We start from the raw sequence: 16,846 nt of genomic DNA, 5'->3' as shown, positions 1-16,846 counted from the left end.
AGTTCAACTATGAATGCATTTGAGAGAGGACATAAAGAAAAACAGTTATACAGATATTAGATACATTTTACATGCGTTCTGAATTTCGGTATATAGTGCAAAATTGTAAGTGACCAAATGGTTGGTTTGATATAAAATATATCTGATGTATACACAAGTCCGAATGTCGCAATCGTTTTCGATTAGTCATTTGGAAATTGATGTTTATTCGTGGTTATGGTTATCTTTTCCTTCTGCTAATTTTGTTACGTCTGAAAAAAAAAATCATTAAATCAAAATATTACGTTTTCTTGTGCACACCAAAGAGTTTAAATCTTGTGTAGAATAATGGCTTTTTCACATTAAAGACAATGTTAGAGGCATGTTTAATAAATGCTCTTCGCTGATGTCTAACAATTACAAATATATAATATATAAATATTGGTCGATATGTTGACTTGAGTTACATTTTTTCAATTGAGTTTTGGTGTGTATTTTAAATTTCAATATTTCTAATTTATAGGGAAGATATGAATTAAATTAGTGATTCAAGCTTTAGTACTTGATGGTGCATTTGTCACTAATTTCCAGGCACCACCTGTCTCAAGAGTTTTACAAAGTTGACAACTTTTGTCTAACAGTTCCAGCACCACCACTGATGAGGAAAAGGGACATGTAACTCATTTGTACAGGGGCACCACTAATACTGTGAAATAGCCTTAAAATAGTCATACATGTTCCCTTAAAATTCAGAAAATAATCTGGGGAGAAAACAAAGGAAAACTACAAAATCATACTTAAAGATGGGACCGTGGCTAGTGGATTCCATTAGTACAGATGCAGTCTTCTGCTCGAGTTGCCTTTTTGGGAAGCACTAATGCACAAAGCAAAGGTGCTGTACTCATTTCCAGGAACATGAATATTCAAAGGCACATACTGACAATTTTAGAATGGAGTGTAAGTGGACTCTACTTATGTATAGCTTTTCTGCAAAGGGCTCTACAATGACCAAACATTCACCCATTCAATGCAAACCAAGACAGGCAGGCACCCGATTTTATTTGGGGTCCAACCCTGGAAAGTGGTCCTTAGGAGTGACTGTCATACATACGACTGTCTTACCTGAACTGAAGGTCTGTGTGATACCCTTTTGGAGAACCTGCAAAAGCACAACCTGAACATTTCATGCCGTCTTGGCCAATATTAAAATGGTAGCAAAATGAATTGGAGACAAATTTGGTTGGTGCAAAAGCAGCCCAATCCACAGTTATGTACATCTCCTTTGGTGTTCTGCAGACTGTACAATTTATTAAATTGATTTGTGAAGTGTTGAGTGATACAATGGCAACACGCTGCAAAGCCAACACGACGAGAGGCTACAATTGATGGTGTAAAGGTGGTGCAATACCATTTTGTGCTGTGTATTACGAATATGATTTGCCGTGTTTTGTATGTGATTAAGCATGTCAGCAACATTTTGGGGGGCAAGAACGCTTTTGCCTGGGGTCCTCTGGTCCAAGCAAACTGAACTGACAAAATTCATGTCACACAAACCAATGTGGACTCTCAAGGTTGTGCTGAAACAGAAGGTACAACTTCACCTTTTAAGTCATAGCAAGTTAATTAATTTTACAGCCATCTTGCTCCCCATGAAATAATGCATATGATTTAGAAAAATGTCCTTCAGAGAGCAGCAATAATTCAAGGAGGAATCAGGTGAAGTGATGTTAATCACAACAAAGCCCTTACAACAATGGGAGTTCAACCCAAAGCTGTTCAATGGAATAATTTATTTTGCAAAACATTCATTCTGTATTTGGTATTTTGTGCTCATTTCACAAAATGTGCGAGCATGAAGGAATAAGATTTCCTTTTATGATCAGCACACCACAAAACAGAACAGGAACAGAGGGGCAGCATTTCAGCAACTCTGTTTGTAGCAGTTTAGAACTCAAGTTGCCAATGGTTTGACAGTTAAAGCCATTAAAGGCTCAACATTGAAGCACAACATAGCTACAACCAATGTTACAGAAATCTGTCATTTGGAAACATGGCAGTGGAATCTAAAAAATAAACAAACCAGCAAGGAAAGAAATGGTCATCTGTACAACACTGAATTACTATTTTTTCAAAGTACCGTATACTGTGTGTATACAAAAATGTTAATAGATGGTGATGGGCACTTGTGTGCCATTTTAAACTCCAGAGAGAAATCACACACGTCACTGATACCTCCAATATCACTGACTTCTTCAGAATTCGGCAGGATGATGGATAATGACTTTGAGGTCTGTGTTATTTAATGTTTTTATTTGTTTTTTGTAGAAGACCGTAAGTTTTACAACAGATAGAATAATAATGCAGATCTCTAAAGAGAGGGGGAGAGCCAGAGTATCATTCTACCATTGACTGTTGCCGTCGGCTGCTTATATTGTCAACAGGCAAACTCCTTATCACCATAGGAAAACAAAAAGAAAACAGAAAAAATAGAAACCCAACATTTGATTTTTTATAGTAAATAACATCCAGGGTTGCATCATTCAATTTTAGAAACAAAAAGGGACAACATTTTTTTTAGGTTTATATGCTTTCATGGTTTGCTTGGTAAAAGGAGGGAGTGACATATAGGAATGAGGGAAAAGTTGCTTCAAGATGTTTCCATTGGGATAGAAAAAAAAGAGGCTCAGCTGACTATCTTCTTAATTTCAGTTTCAAAGAAACCTTACAAAAAAGTCAATGCTGAAAGGAGAGCAGAGGAACAGAAAAGGATGGGATGTGTGATGGGGGTGGGAGGGTGTAGGGGGTAGGGGGCTACAGCCTCCACATCCAAAATCCTGCTTTTTCCTTTCTTTTCTTTCGGAGTGGAGTTTGATAGTATATACATACGGATATATAGATACCGCAGCAGACAGAGGCATGTGTTTATCTATATATTTTCATTACATAGATAGTTATTATGGAAGGTGAGACACGGACTTTCTGTTTGCTGCTTGTCCAGGAAAAGAGACTGTTGGTCCTGGTCACCAACACTTCTGCAGATCTGACCTTGGCACAGACCACTCAGAAACCTGCAGACACAAACAGATTGGATAGTTAGCCAAGGATTAGCAAAAGGCTGCTGATATACTGGCTCAACATAGACACATTTTCATTGTGAGTGGATGATTGTCAGCTTGTTAGGATTTCAAAGCTGGTTGTTAGCGGTGAAGAGCTGAAAACAGAAGGGTGAAAAATCTCTTGAACTGTGCAAGAATAATCTGAGCAAAACATAATATGGGAAGTTTGAAAGTGAAATTATTCAAGTTTAGGTGTAACTGTCCAAATTGAGCATTCAGCTTTGTTCCTGCCTGCTTTCACTTTGATCACTTTGCCAGAGAAAAGGAAGGCATCGCTGTGCTATGCACGTCATTTGCACATGCCTGGGCAAGGTGCGGCAGTTGGACAGACAAGGTATAAATAAGAGTTTGGTTCTCACAGCTTGACTTCTATGGCATACATACAACATAAAGCTACCAGTTTGTGCTGTGATAGGGCTATGTGTGGATGTGGAGCTCATTCGAATCCGTTAGTAAATGAGCTATGGTTCTTTCACTGTTTGAGATGAAGTAACATTGTATTTTATGTTCCACACTTGAGAATTTCTCTGGGCAACAACGTTACATGATTACATTAGTTTTCTTGTAAAAAGTGGCATATCAACTTAGGGCTTTTCTTTAGTAAATGAAAGCGCGTCTTTCCTGCCACAGTTTGAGCTGCTCACGCAATAAATTTAAGCGCAAAACAGATTGCAGATTACACTTACATTTGTTAACCGTTTTCCCAAACGTACAATTTCATTAACCTATGTTGAATACCTCAATGTTAAAGTCAAACTTCTTCTCTTTCTCTTCTTTCCATTTCCTTTTTGTTTTGCGTGAGTTCACAAAAATGTTGATTGCAACATTTGGATTGAAGGATAAATGTTCTGAGTAACAAATCAGGTTGATTGTGTAATGCTGTTTCTGTGTCGACAACAAATACATGCACATAAGATCTAGCTTGCTTGATGCTTTGTTGGGGAATGGAAGCAGAATTGTAACCTGCAGGGGGACTGCAGATGCAAATTAGCCTCAGGACAACTCTGGTATGGTACGTCTAATGCAGGGGTGGGGAACCTCCGGCCAGAGACAATTTTGGCTCTTTCGATGATGGCATATAAATTATCATACTGTGATCATAATCTCCCATCAGACCAGCAGATCGCAGCACAAATTTCGAAGGGCACCCCCCAGTCAACAACAGTTTTGTATTCAATCGCAGCGCTAATTTCGAAGCGCGCATCACATCAGCTTTATGTTCACAGAAAAAAACTTTTCATAGTCAAGAACACAATCCCTCCAGTAAAACATGGAAGAGGCTCAGTGATGTTATGGCGTTGCTTTGCTGATTATGGCACAGTGCGTCTCGAGTCTGTGCAGGACACAGATAAATCAGAAGCTTATAAAGGCCTTCTGGAGCCAAACATACTGCCCAGTATCAGAAAGCTCTGTCTCAGTTGGAGGTCATAGCTCCTTCAACAGGATAATGACCCAAATCATTGATCCCACTTGACTGCATCAAGCTTAAATTTTGCAAGTCAAAGTTACGACAACTGAATAATTGGATTGTGCTTCACGTGTCATTTACTGCTTATAATTCATGTAACTATAGAAGCAAAAACACATTTTTTGCTTTGAACCTGGTCAGGGTGTAATAGCACCACTTTATGCAAGTGGGAAATAAGTGAGTAAACTCTGTCCAATGAGTTTTTCTCAACAGCATCTGTATCGTCATCATTAAATAATCAGTATTTTGGCCAGTTTGTCATTGCAGCCCTGAATCGCATCATACTTCTTCATGTGTTTACTTGCTTACTTCATGGGTAGAGGCAAAAGGTATAGGGCTGCAAGAGACACGCGGGAGAGGAGATCAAAGGAGAAACAAGAATATCTAAAAGGCAATCTGTGACAACAAAGTTGACTGAAATAAAAGTACCTGTTGTGACCACAAATTCAGAAACGGCTTCAAAACAAGATGATCTTGACCCCCCTACACAAAATAGATGTAAATCATCAGATTTAAGGCACAAGTTTGGTGAGTCCAACGTAAAGCTTGAAAGAAATGAAGATGCTAGTCCATTTTCTTGTTGAGCATTGCAAGCAGCAGCACAAATATTGCTTGAAATATATTGTATTCTTGCTCATGACCTTGCTCTGAAATCACATATTGTGCAAGTCCTCTCAGAAAACAGCCTCACTGTTTTAATTCAAACTTTATGTAGCACACACACAAGGCTACAAAAGTTCTTTGAGTTAATCAGGAGATGGGAAATGTGAATGAATGACTGGTGCGATGACATGCTGACATTATACCCTAGCATGTCTGCTGGGGCGGCGGTAGGCGGCAGAAGCTCAGTTCATAGGGATTGCTTGGGAACCTGAGGGTCACTGGTTTGAGTATCGTACGGACCAAGAAAGTGGACTTGCAAATGGAGAGTTGGCCGTTTGCCTCCAGGGCACTGCCGAAGTGCCCTTGAGCAAGGCACCAAACCCCCAAAACTGCTCCACGGGCCCTGTATCATGGCTGCCCTGCGTTGAACCCTCTCGTGTGTGTGTGTGTGTGTAAAAGAGAGGGCACGCAAGACAAATTTCAGATTGACGTGTTAGCATGTGATTCGACCCAATAAGGTTTCTTCTTCTTCTATTAGCTGAATCAGTCGTTGAGGATAGGAATTTGTGGTCTACATGACTGCAATCTGTATTTTGCAGAAAGAGTAACATCAACAATGTCAAAATACTTGTGGTACTTATGGGGGAAAAAAAAAAGTAAATCTAGATATGACAATTTGTTGGAGAACCTGATCTTAGGTAGCTTATCAGGCATGGAAAAGCGTTAAGGATGCAAGCTTTTTATTTCTGACAAGGTGTAAACACCCAGAAAGATCTAATTCAAAGTGTTCCTCATAGGCTTGTTTTATTGGATTTAACAAGCAGAAGAGGGTTTGGGGAAAGTAAATATTACTTTAACAGGTTCACCACAAGGGAACAATAAGGAATCTTCCTACTTGTTGTATGATGTACACTCAGTTGCAGGAGCAATATCCGTCAGGTCCATAAGGATTTGGACATTGACGCAATTTTGTCTCTGTAAATCAACACAATGGACTTGAAATGAAACAATTAAGATGTGCTTATTGGAACACAACTAAGAATCATAGATCAAATTGTCACTTAATAATTGGTTGCAAATTATTTGCAGTCAATGACAGCCTGGAACCCATAGACATCACCAAACGTTGGGTTTCTTCACTGGTGATGCTTTGCCAGGGCTCTACTACAACTGTCTTCAGTTTCTGCTTGTTCTTGGGGCTTTTTCCCTGAAGTTTTGTCTTCAGCAAGTGAAGTGAATGCTCAATTGGATTTATGTCAGGCAATTGACTTGGCCATTGCATAACATTCCACTTCTTTGCTTTAAAAACTGGCTGCTTTCGCAGTATGCTTCAGGTCATTGTCCATCTGCACTGTGAAGCGCCATCCAATGAGTTCTGATGCATTTGGCTGAATATGAGCAGATATAGTTTAATATATATATTGCCCGAAACACTTAAGAATTCTTCCTGATGCTTTTGTCTGTAGTTGCATCAAAAAGTACGAGGGAACAAGTTCTATTGGCAGCCATACATGCTCCACGCCATAACACTACTACCACCATTATTCACTGATGCGGTGGTATATTTTGGAGCATGGGCAGCTCCGTTCCTTCGCTATACTAGTCCCTTCCCATCGATCTGGTACAAGCTGATCTTTGTCTCATCTGCCCATAGGATGTTGTTCCAGAACTGTAGAGACTTATTTGGCTAACTCTAATCTGGTCTTCCTGTTTTTGAGGCTCACCAATGGTTTAGATCTTGTGGTGAACCCTCTGTGTTCACTCTGATTAAGTCTTCTCTTGATTGTTGACTTTGACACAGATACGCCTACGTCATGGAGAGTGTTCTTGATCTGTCCAACTGTTGTGAAGGGGTTTTTCTTCACCAGGGAAATAATTCTTCTGTTATATTCTGTGGTCTTCCGGGTCTTTTGGTGTTGCTGAGCTCACCAGTGCGTTCTTTCTTTTTAAGAATGTGCCTAACAGTTGATTTTGCCATACCTAATGTGTTTGCTGTCTCTCTGATGTGTTTGTTTTGATTTTTCATCCTAATGATGGCGTGCTTCACTGATAGTGACAGCTCTTTGCACCTCATGTTGAGTTGACAGCAACAGATTCCAAATGCAAAAACCACACTTGAAATGACCTCTAGACCTTTTATCTGCTCCTTCTGAATGAAATAATGAGGGAATAGCACACACCTGGCCATGGAACAGCTGAGCAACCAATTGTCCAATTACTTTTAGTCCATTAAAAAAGGGGGCGGCACATATATAAATGGTTGCAATTCCTACACCGTTCACCTGATTTGGATGCAAATACCCTAAAAATTTCAGTTGAAGGTCTGCACTTAAAGTACATCCAAATTGTTTCATTTCAAGTCAAATGTGGAAATGTCCAAATACTTATGGACCTAACTGTAGAAGGCAGCTGTCTAGCACTTACTGACTTTGTTAAATGGTGTGAAGACAATTCTTTGCATTTAAACATGCATCTGGGGATGCATGTCTAAAGACATATTTAAGACCATCTTAAGCTAGATCTGAATGAAGACAATTCTGAAGCATGACTAGCAGAGAATACATCTTCGTGAATTGAAATATTGCCAACCCTGTTTTTGTTGCTTTTATGGCCCTTCATTTGCTGTTATTTCAACCTCAAACAGTGAAAGGACATTCAAAGATTATTATCGAGAAAGAAAAGTGACTTTTGTTTCAGTCGTTTTAGTTTCACCTTGTGAAACTTAGTTTAACCTAAATAGTTTTAAAAGAGAAATAAGAAAAACGACCAGTATTAGGTCACCCTAGCACATCTTAAGTGAATTTGTACTGCTTCCATCACGATTTTGCTATGCAACATCTGCTTGTAAAACTAATCGTTATCTCAAGTCTTTCATACCCTTTGCAATTTCCTAATTGATCTTGTATCGATTTGGAATTTCATCTTTTCAGATGGTCTTTTTGCTTGATGTTTATGAATCATAGATTGAAAGGGGCGTGTTCAAAATAATAGCAGTGTGGAGTTCAATTAGTGAAATCATGAATTCTGTGAAAAAACAGGTGTAAAAACAGGTAATCCTTGTTTAAGGACGGAGGCAGCACATGGTAAAGTGCATTTTTCTCTGAAAATTGGAGTAAAATGGGTCGCTCCAGACATTGTTCAGAAGAACAGTGTACTTTGATTATAAAGTTGATAAAAGGGGGAAAACATACGAAGAACTGCAGAAAATGATCGACTGCTCAGCTAAAATGATCTCAAATGAGTTAAAATGGCAACCAAAACCAGAAAGACGTGGAAGAAAACGGAATATCGAAGGATTGAAGAATAGCCAGAATGGCCAAGACTCGGCCAACAACCAGCTTCGGGGTGATTAAAGAAGATCTAAAGTTACCTGTGAGTACTGTAACTATTAGAAGACGTCCCATTGTTGAGAAAATGACATGTACTGAAGAGGTTACAATTTGCCAAAGAACACATTGACTAGCCTAAAGAGAAATGGCGCAACATTTTGTGAACTGATGAACGCAGGATTGTTTCTTTTTGCACACACTGTGAAGACCATGAAGCATGGTGGCGGAAGAATCATGATATGGGGATGTTTCTCATATTTACCGCATACCAGAGATCATGGTTCAGTTTGAATACATCAAAATACTTGAAGTCATGTTGCCTTATGCCGAAGAGGAAATGCCCTTGAAACGGGTGTTTAAACAAAACAACGACCCCAAACACACCAGTAAGCGAGCAAAATCTAGATTCCAGACCAACCAGATTAATGTTATGGAGTGGCCAGCCCAATCCCTGGACCTTAATCTAATAATCTAATCTAATCTTTCACCCCACAAACCTGTGGGGTGAAAGATAAAATGCTGTTTCTGAGGCAAAACCAAGGAAAGCAGAGGAATTGTGGGGTGTAGTCCAATCGTCCTGGGCTGGGATACCAAAGGTGCCAGAAGTTGGTTGACTCCATGCAACACAGCTGTGAAGCAGATCTCAGAAACAGTGGTTATACCACTAAATATAAATTCAGTGATTATCAGGGAAACCAAATCTTCAAGATTTTTCAATTCATACAGTAAATATTTGAGTTAGTAAAGAAAAATGCAGACACTGCTATTTTTTGGAACAGCCAAATACTCCATTTTCTAGTAAAAAGTCATTTGATAATTTTTTCTTCATGTTTTGATTTGGAATAGGATGTGCAGTGTCCCATTCGTGTGTATGAACATAAAAGGTACCATAAAGATTTTGAGCTTTTCTCACTTTTTTAAACACACTGCTTTTATTTTGAACACAACTGCTACCAACTACTTTTAAGTTTGGCCTTACCAATGAAAATAGTTCAGGTTTTCAACACTTAAAGCCTGATATCCACAGAAAAAGTGGAATAAAAAGGATGTATGAGAGTATTTGGGGTAGGTAAAAATCTTTAGATCATGCTGATGAAAAGTCACGGCTGAAAGATCCAACACGCTTTGGTGGTAGGGGTTCCCACGCCTGGTCCTCGAATACCCAAGCACTGCATGTTTTCCACTTCATTTTCTACCCACAGCACTGGTCACTTGAGGTGGAAAACCTGTGGTGCTGGATTGAGAACCAGTCTCTTGGAGACCACCATTCAGCTCTGCTCTCTCCCTCTCTCTGTAGTGAGAGAGAGCAGGATAATATTCACAAATCAAATCATGTCAAATTATGAATAATAAAGAATCATGAAATCTCCTTTTGCACATGCATTAAGCTTGCTGTTAAATTGTCTTTATTTTTCCACTTGGAAACAAAATATAATCTACGTTTTCAGAGGGAAGGTACAGCGAAGTAGAGGCTGACATTTTTTCGGGAATCCCACAGGTCAACTTTACTATTAATCACGTGATTGGGACGGGACAGGATTAAAAAGTCAACGGGAGCAGACGGGAGCGGGAACCAACCAATAGGTCCAGAGAACAAAACAAAAACAATACAGGACAGGTGCCGCCATTTCTGTAGTTTTCTTTCAACAAGCCTACACTGTAACGCAAGTCAAAAGAAGAACTACATGGCCCAGAAGCCAACAGTGCTTCTCGCCGCTGCTTTCCGCTAGAAGCCAGAGTGAAACAGCAATGGAGCGAGCAAGTGCCAGCGGAGGAGCTGATGAGATAAAAAATGTGTTGCAACGGAGAGTCTGTAACAACGACCTTTCTGTTACGCTCAAACCACTGAAAGAGAGGCCACAGATTGTTCCTAACTTCATGAGAGTCGAGTGTGACGGAATGAACACGAAGTATGCCGCTTGCAAGCATGTTCTGTAATTATCAAATACACTGAGTCAGGGACGAGTAGTCTCAAGAGGCATACGTGCGAGTTACGAGTAGTCTCAAGAGGCATACGTGCGAGTTACGAGTAGTCTCAAGAGGCATACGTGCGAGTTACGAGTGGTCTCAAGAGGCATATGTGCGAGTAAAATTCGGGGAAAAATCTTTTTAAATAAAACTGCAGCACACAAAGATATCTAAAGAAGATCAAATCAAATTCAATGTATTGCCTAAAGACCAAAAGAAAAAAATGGGAGCGGTACAGGAGCATGAGTCATTCCGAATGGGAACGGGACAGGACAAGATTTTTATCTGTGGGAGTGGGATGGGACAGGGGTGAAAATCCACTCCCGTGTCATCCTCTACAGTGAAGTTTAACCCCATGTATTTACATGCCGCATCTACAAGCATCCAGTTTATTTTTAGAACCAAAACAGCATTACTGCTGATATCCATTGTTGATTGTATTTAATTATGAAAGTTATTTCTCACTGTGATAGCAATAAAAGTCAACCTGTGACATCCCAACTGGCAAACTGGTCTTCTACAGAGCTATGTTAAACCACTAACGCATTAAACCAGTGCTTCAACCCCCCCCAGTAGCTCTGGGTCCCCCCTTGGGGCATTCTTATCTACAAGAGGGGGGCCCTGCAGAAAAAGTTTGGGAACCACTGCATTACACTATCGATTGCATTGCAATTGCATGTTCATGTTCAATTTCATAATACTATATAACTACATAGTCTATAATGCAGTAATTGTTTAAATTGATATTGGCTTTCAAAACGTTCAATACCTGCATTTGTATGACTGCATCTTAAATTCTGTGATGTGGCCGAGACTATATTGACAAACCAGTTGTACGTTTGTGACTTGATTCAGCATCACCAAACAGGAGCAGACATGTCAAGGAACATTTGTTGCCTTAAGTGATATGAGCTCCATTCCAATCCTTCAGGATCAATGTCCTTCAGGTTTTTGTTCCTACGTGGACGTGACAGTATGTGTAGATCATTAGTTATCATGGGATAAGGGAAAGGAAGAGACACGTGTTATGTGGTCTAGTAAAGTTAATAACAGGTTGTAGAAGAGCTAGAAGTGATCAGAATAAGTTGTCAGCATTAGAACAGCGTGAGAGAAACTCCCTTGCCCAGCTCCCAAAAAGGAAGGGAATAGTAGAGAAGTAAAGTTAGTAGTCAAATTCCCCAAGGACATCTTTGCTTCTGCAAGACCAATCTGTCAATTTCTCTTTTTAACTATGGATTTTTTTTTGCTATTTTGAGGTGTTTCATTCCAACAGAAATAAGCTTTATGAAGGAAGCATGGATTCCAAATTTTTAAGATTTTTTGAAAGGGGCACTGGTGTGTAAGTTTAAGAAATAAAATGATCATTCTCATAACCCTAAATGAAATACTAGATGAATATGAGAAATTGGTGTCCGTAGAAAACGTCGCTTGGATGTTGGCTACTAACCTTTTATGTTAGACTTGGATTTGTCAGTTTGCTTGCCTGTGGGGGTTTGTGCCTGTTGGCCCTGGCCCCCGGATGAGGCTCCCTGCTGGGCTGCTTTCTGTTTCAGCATGGTCCAATCAAAGGTGTAGTCGTACTGGTGGTTCAGAGTCCTAGAACACACAGCAAATGGTAAATGACACTTTTCCCCCCGGTAAGCTTTACATATACACAAATTTAATATGGGGTGGCTTGTACTGTAATAATCAAAACAATATTTGCAAATTAAAAAACAGGGTATGGAAAGGAAGTATGGTAGAGGGAAGGGAAAGGACGAGAAAAAAATAGGCAGAGTGGAAAAACTAAGGCTAAGGTGAAAGCGCAAAAGTAGATGGTGTGTTTGACACCAATTAGTTCACTATAGGAAACAGAAGCATATTACCATACAGATTTGGCTAGACTCATTCAGCTATGTTTTTCTTTATTTATATTCAAGGCCATTTGTAAGTGAAACTCAGTGAACATATAAATAGAATCACAAATGATTTCAGGAATGATGTAATGTAACAGTAATGTAACAACATTTTTGTAAGTTAACTTCTGTATACCTGAAGAGGATGCGGAACAGTTGGCGCAAATACATGTAGTCTGGAGCCTCCTCAAAGCGCAAGCCACGGCAGTAGTTCAGGTACATGGCAAACTCTGCTGGGAAACCCTGGCCAAACGCAAAAAAGCAAGTGTGTGAATGTCGGCCACAACTTTCACAGCTATCTTTACAATTATTCCTGTGTTCAGGTTGGTCTCACCTTACAGAGGACCTCGACAGGGGTGGACATCTTCTTCTCTGAGATCTTCTCATATTTCTGCTTCTTTGTGGCAGCCTGAAAAATTTGGCAAACATGACACAAACTTCAGTTAAGGTTCATCCTTGTTAGAAATTGTTTCTTTCCTAATAATCTTTTCTCAAAAATGTATATTTTATACTTAATATAATATACATTTTCCTATGGATGTTTTTAATTTTTATTGACTTTTCCTGTTACATTTTGAAATCTTTCTGCACGTAAGCCGATGCCAGATAAGGGCTCACCTGCTGGAGGGTTTGCAAGGCAAGCCAGTAAAACCAAGAGATATTGGACTTAACTAAATGCCAATGTATCTACATTGCTATAGTTTATCAGCCAGATTTCAAAATATATAATCTGAATTTAAGCCTTAGAACAGAAGTAGACACTTGTAATTCCTTCAGTGTGATTCAGTCACATTTTCATACCTTTAAACCCTGCCATGGCAGACTGGTTCTGTTGAAGTACATCAGCACATAGCCTAGTGATTCCATGTCATCACGGCGACTAGAGACAACAAAAGAGCAAGCCATAAATTCTTTTTATCATGGCAGTGATTCCATGTCATCACAGCAACTAGCGACAACAAAGAGTAAGTCATAAAGAAAGAAATCATGGTATACCGTACACATCAAAGTGATACAACAATCAAAATTGAGCCTTGCTTGGTTTGTCAATACAAATGATCAAGCTCAGGCCCATAGCTAAATACTATAAACACCCTAACCCTAACCTGTAAAAACTGTATTTACCCTATGAGATCATCGCAATTTCAATCTACTTGTATTCTACCTCAGGGTTTATGTATTGAGTTTAACAACAACAATAGTAGTAATAATACAAACTTCTGTCTTTCTCTCTATCTCTCGCTCTCCTTTTCCCCCTCTTTCTGTGTAAAAATTATCTCCAAAATGTCCTATAATTGTATGCGCAATGTCATTTGAAATGTTTGCTTCAAAAAAAACAAATAGCAAAACAAACACTATAACCACTTTCCCTGTTGATTAACAGTATATGGCCACATTTTCAGAAAAAAAGGAAAGTTTAATAGTTCAGCATTTAAGAAATGTTTTCGATAATGCATTTCCAAATTTGTGGAGACCATTTAAGAAAAAACAATCAAAGGATGTTTTGGAATCATGTGTTTACTGGCCATGCAGTGCTTACTTAACATGAATTCAATGTATTCCAAGTAATTTTGCATCACTTGACTGACCTCTGTTCAATACCCAGATGTGCATTGATGGAGGCATAGCGTGCTGTGCCGGTCAGGTTCTTGTCTTCTCTGTAGGGGATGTGCTGCCTTGTTCGGTTGTCTCGATATTTTTTTGCCAAACCGAAGTCAATAAGGAACAACTGTAAAAGAGAGAGACAACATTATGATGATGTATAGAATTAAGGATTATTAGGAATAGAGATCAAACATTTAAACAGTTTCTTGATATTACAAACATAATCCAATTTTGAATGGTTTGTGAGACCTGCTGTAAACTTGGCAGGACAGACAATACATGCTCTGATTGACCTGGAAGAGGAGATCCATGTAACTTTTTTATTAAAGGACACAAGTGTCAAACAAGAAAAGGCACATATACTAGCTTCAGGCCATAAACTGTCAAAAGAAAAAAAAAAAAAAAAAACCAGCACAACTAACCTGCCTGTCAATATTAGTTTCTTCGAGTGGGTCAATCAGGTTACTTAATATGTAGTCTTAAGTGTTATCGTACCCATTGTTGTAATACTGTGCTGAAGGATTGAGTTCTTATTATGCTGAAAAGCTATGAGGTTGCAATTTGCTGCTAAACTCAAAGCAATAATCAGCAGCAAGTGAGCTAGTTGAAGGGCCTGAAGATGTACATTAAACCTTAATTGTTAAGTTTGCATGATGCTTGACTTCCAAATTACCTATAACTGTATTAAAGCTTTTAGCGTTTCAAGATGGTGACATGGAAACTAAACTACAGTATCCCATTTACAAGGACCTTTGAAGTGCACCCGAGAATTGAACCAAAATCTTTCAGACAAATTTCGAGTGCACTTTACACAGCTCCTTATTTCCCTCAAACCATTTTCCCTCCACAAATGTTGCTAAGAAGATCTATAAGCTGATGTTGATGTAGTGTACAAATATGTTAATGCATTTATCATGCAACTATAGAATTGTTATTATGTTGATCATATACATTTTCCATTGTTGTGAGTGAATACTTTTATACGACAACATCAATGACACTCGGCACCCTTTGCAAGGTTTGCCATTTTCTTCAGTTTGAGCCGACCTTTTGCCCTTTTGAGGGTATGCACTTGGTAGAGTGCAGTCCTGAACATGGCACACCACCTAGGTATCTGAAGTTTTTACATTTTGAAATGTAGTGAATGAAAAATGGGGCAGTATTTCATGAGTGCGTTTTATGAAGCACAACACTGAAATTGGGCTGTTTAAGCTGCATCAATTGTGTCCCCGTCTCCCTCTCCTCATCTTTGACTTGCATGTGAAACCCTATTGCATGTGTGTACTGCCTTGCATGGCTTTTTTGTACCTCTGTATAATCCCACTTTAAGTTCCTATTGCACACCCAGCCATTTGGGGAGAGGTAATCTCTCTTGGAATTGCCTCTACCGATGTTTTTTCCTTTCACATCAAGGTTTTCTAAGGAGTTTTCCCTCGTCTTCTTAAAGAACTTTGGGCTGGTACAGGAATTTTCTTGATGTTGTGGGTCTGTAAAGCCCTTTGAGACATCGCTCCAAGAGAGCCAATTCCAAGAGAGATTCCCCCTGCACCAACAGCTAGGTGTTTAATAGGCCTTCCAGTAGGATGATAGAAAGGTACAAAAAAATGTGCAAAGCAGTAAACACAAACAGTCATGCATTAGGAAATTACATACAAGACAGATGAGAGAGGCAGCGAGGGAGAGGCAGAAACAGAATGATAAGAACAATATAGTGAAGTCCTATTGTGAGACAGTTTATGCCTCAAACAAAAAGGAGTGATTTTAACAATTAAGACAAAGAACAGTGTATCTTACCACAAAGGAAACTGGGGAGAAGTTGGGCAGTTAACCCTGATCCACCATAAAAAAAACCTCAGGCTTATTAATTTTCAAAAATCTGGCCAAATAGAAATGGTCAGAGGCTGAGTTGCATGTGTGTGCTGCTGTCACGTCAGTGTTGTCAGGGTTGGAGGTTGATGAGTAACATGAAAACCGATGATTCAAGTATAAACTGCCCAGTACGGTTTACATTAGCACAGTGGTTCCCAAAGTGGGGCACGCAGAGGTATTGCAGTGGGGTCCGAAAAGATGTGGTTTTGTCAAAGAGGGAGCCACCTTTACTTAGAGTGAAACACAGTTGAACTATCAACACTGATCTGCCCTAGAGACCTGACGAGCAGAGATGAGCTTAGCCATATCTTTATGAGATTTCTAAAACATACTCAGGCGGGGTTCAAAATTTTATGTTCAGGTTCAATTCAGTCGCATTGTGTGTCCCCCAACAGCAGCAGTGACAGTGTGGTATAAAGAGTAGAGTGTAATAAAATGCTTGATTAGTGTATCTACACCACAGGGTTTTCCTTTACAATGAAATCGGCACCCAAGGCCAAACAAAATTAAAATAAAAAAGAAACGACAAAAAGCACAGATAAGATGAGTTGGCCTGCTCCATTTGGTGTTCTCAGGGACCACCGCAGGGGCATATGGAGGATGCGCAGTAGAAGGATACACGCCCCCAGCTACAGAGATCCAGCAAGAGAGAAGTCTATATAAGAATATCACATGCAGAAGACCCTCAACCCTCCTCAGGTTCTCCACTTGTTTCTTAGGGCTACATTGAAGGGCAGTTTCACGGTCATCTTACATGCATGAGTTGAAGTGTTGATGTGACTGAAAAAGTAAAACATGTATAGGATCCCGTATGCAACATTCAGTGAGTTTAATTCAAGCCTTCATATTCATAATTTTGGTAATGCTGATAGTCCAGGTGAAAGCATATAGTTTGTCAGTTGAAATACTTATTCTTCTACCTCGCGCCGCTCCCCGTTTGCAAAGGACGACAGCACCTAAGACCTACAAAAACTGAAGGAAAACCCTGCACCGGTAATTTTTTCGGCAAGGAAT

At 39.4% G+C, this 16,846-nt stretch overlaps 1 protein-coding gene across 4 annotated transcripts in view; it reads right to left on the bottom strand.

Moving 5' to 3' along the window:
- Positions 1-2,272: 2,272 nt before the first annotated feature.
- csnk1a1 (casein kinase 1, alpha 1) overlaps positions 2,273-16,846 on the bottom strand; it is a 35,962-nt gene continuing 21,388 nt past the window's right edge. For 2 of the 4 annotated variants that reach the window (XM_076149229.1, XM_076149232.1), the window contains 6 exons: positions 13,948-14,087; positions 13,160-13,238; positions 12,693-12,767; positions 12,495-12,601; positions 11,911-12,059; positions 2,273-3,047 (listed from right to left, as the gene is read on the bottom strand). In XM_076149229.1, coding sequence (XP_076005344.1) covers positions 3,040-3,047; positions 11,911-12,059; positions 12,495-12,601; positions 12,693-12,767; positions 13,160-13,238; positions 13,948-14,087 — 558 coding nt within the window. In that variant the 3' untranslated portion in view covers positions 2,273-3,039. Of the gene's footprint in view, positions 3,048-11,905; positions 12,060-12,494; positions 12,602-12,692; positions 12,768-13,159; positions 13,239-13,947; positions 14,088-16,846 lie in introns of those variants that run through there. The other 2 variants (XM_076149231.1, XM_076149230.1) reach the window with 2 other exon arrangements.

This window comes from Genypterus blacodes, unplaced genomic scaffold, assembly GCF_046128005.1.
Source record: "Genypterus blacodes isolate CSIRO-AG114 ecotype Tasmania unplaced genomic scaffold, CSIRO-AGI_Gbla_v1 ptg000044l_1, whole genome shotgun sequence".
Lineage (NCBI taxonomy): Eukaryota > Metazoa > Chordata > Actinopteri > Ophidiiformes > Ophidiidae > Genypterus > Genypterus blacodes.
The sequence above is the reverse complement of the archived record's forward strand: the minus strand, read 5'-3'. Positions and strand labels throughout refer to the sequence as shown.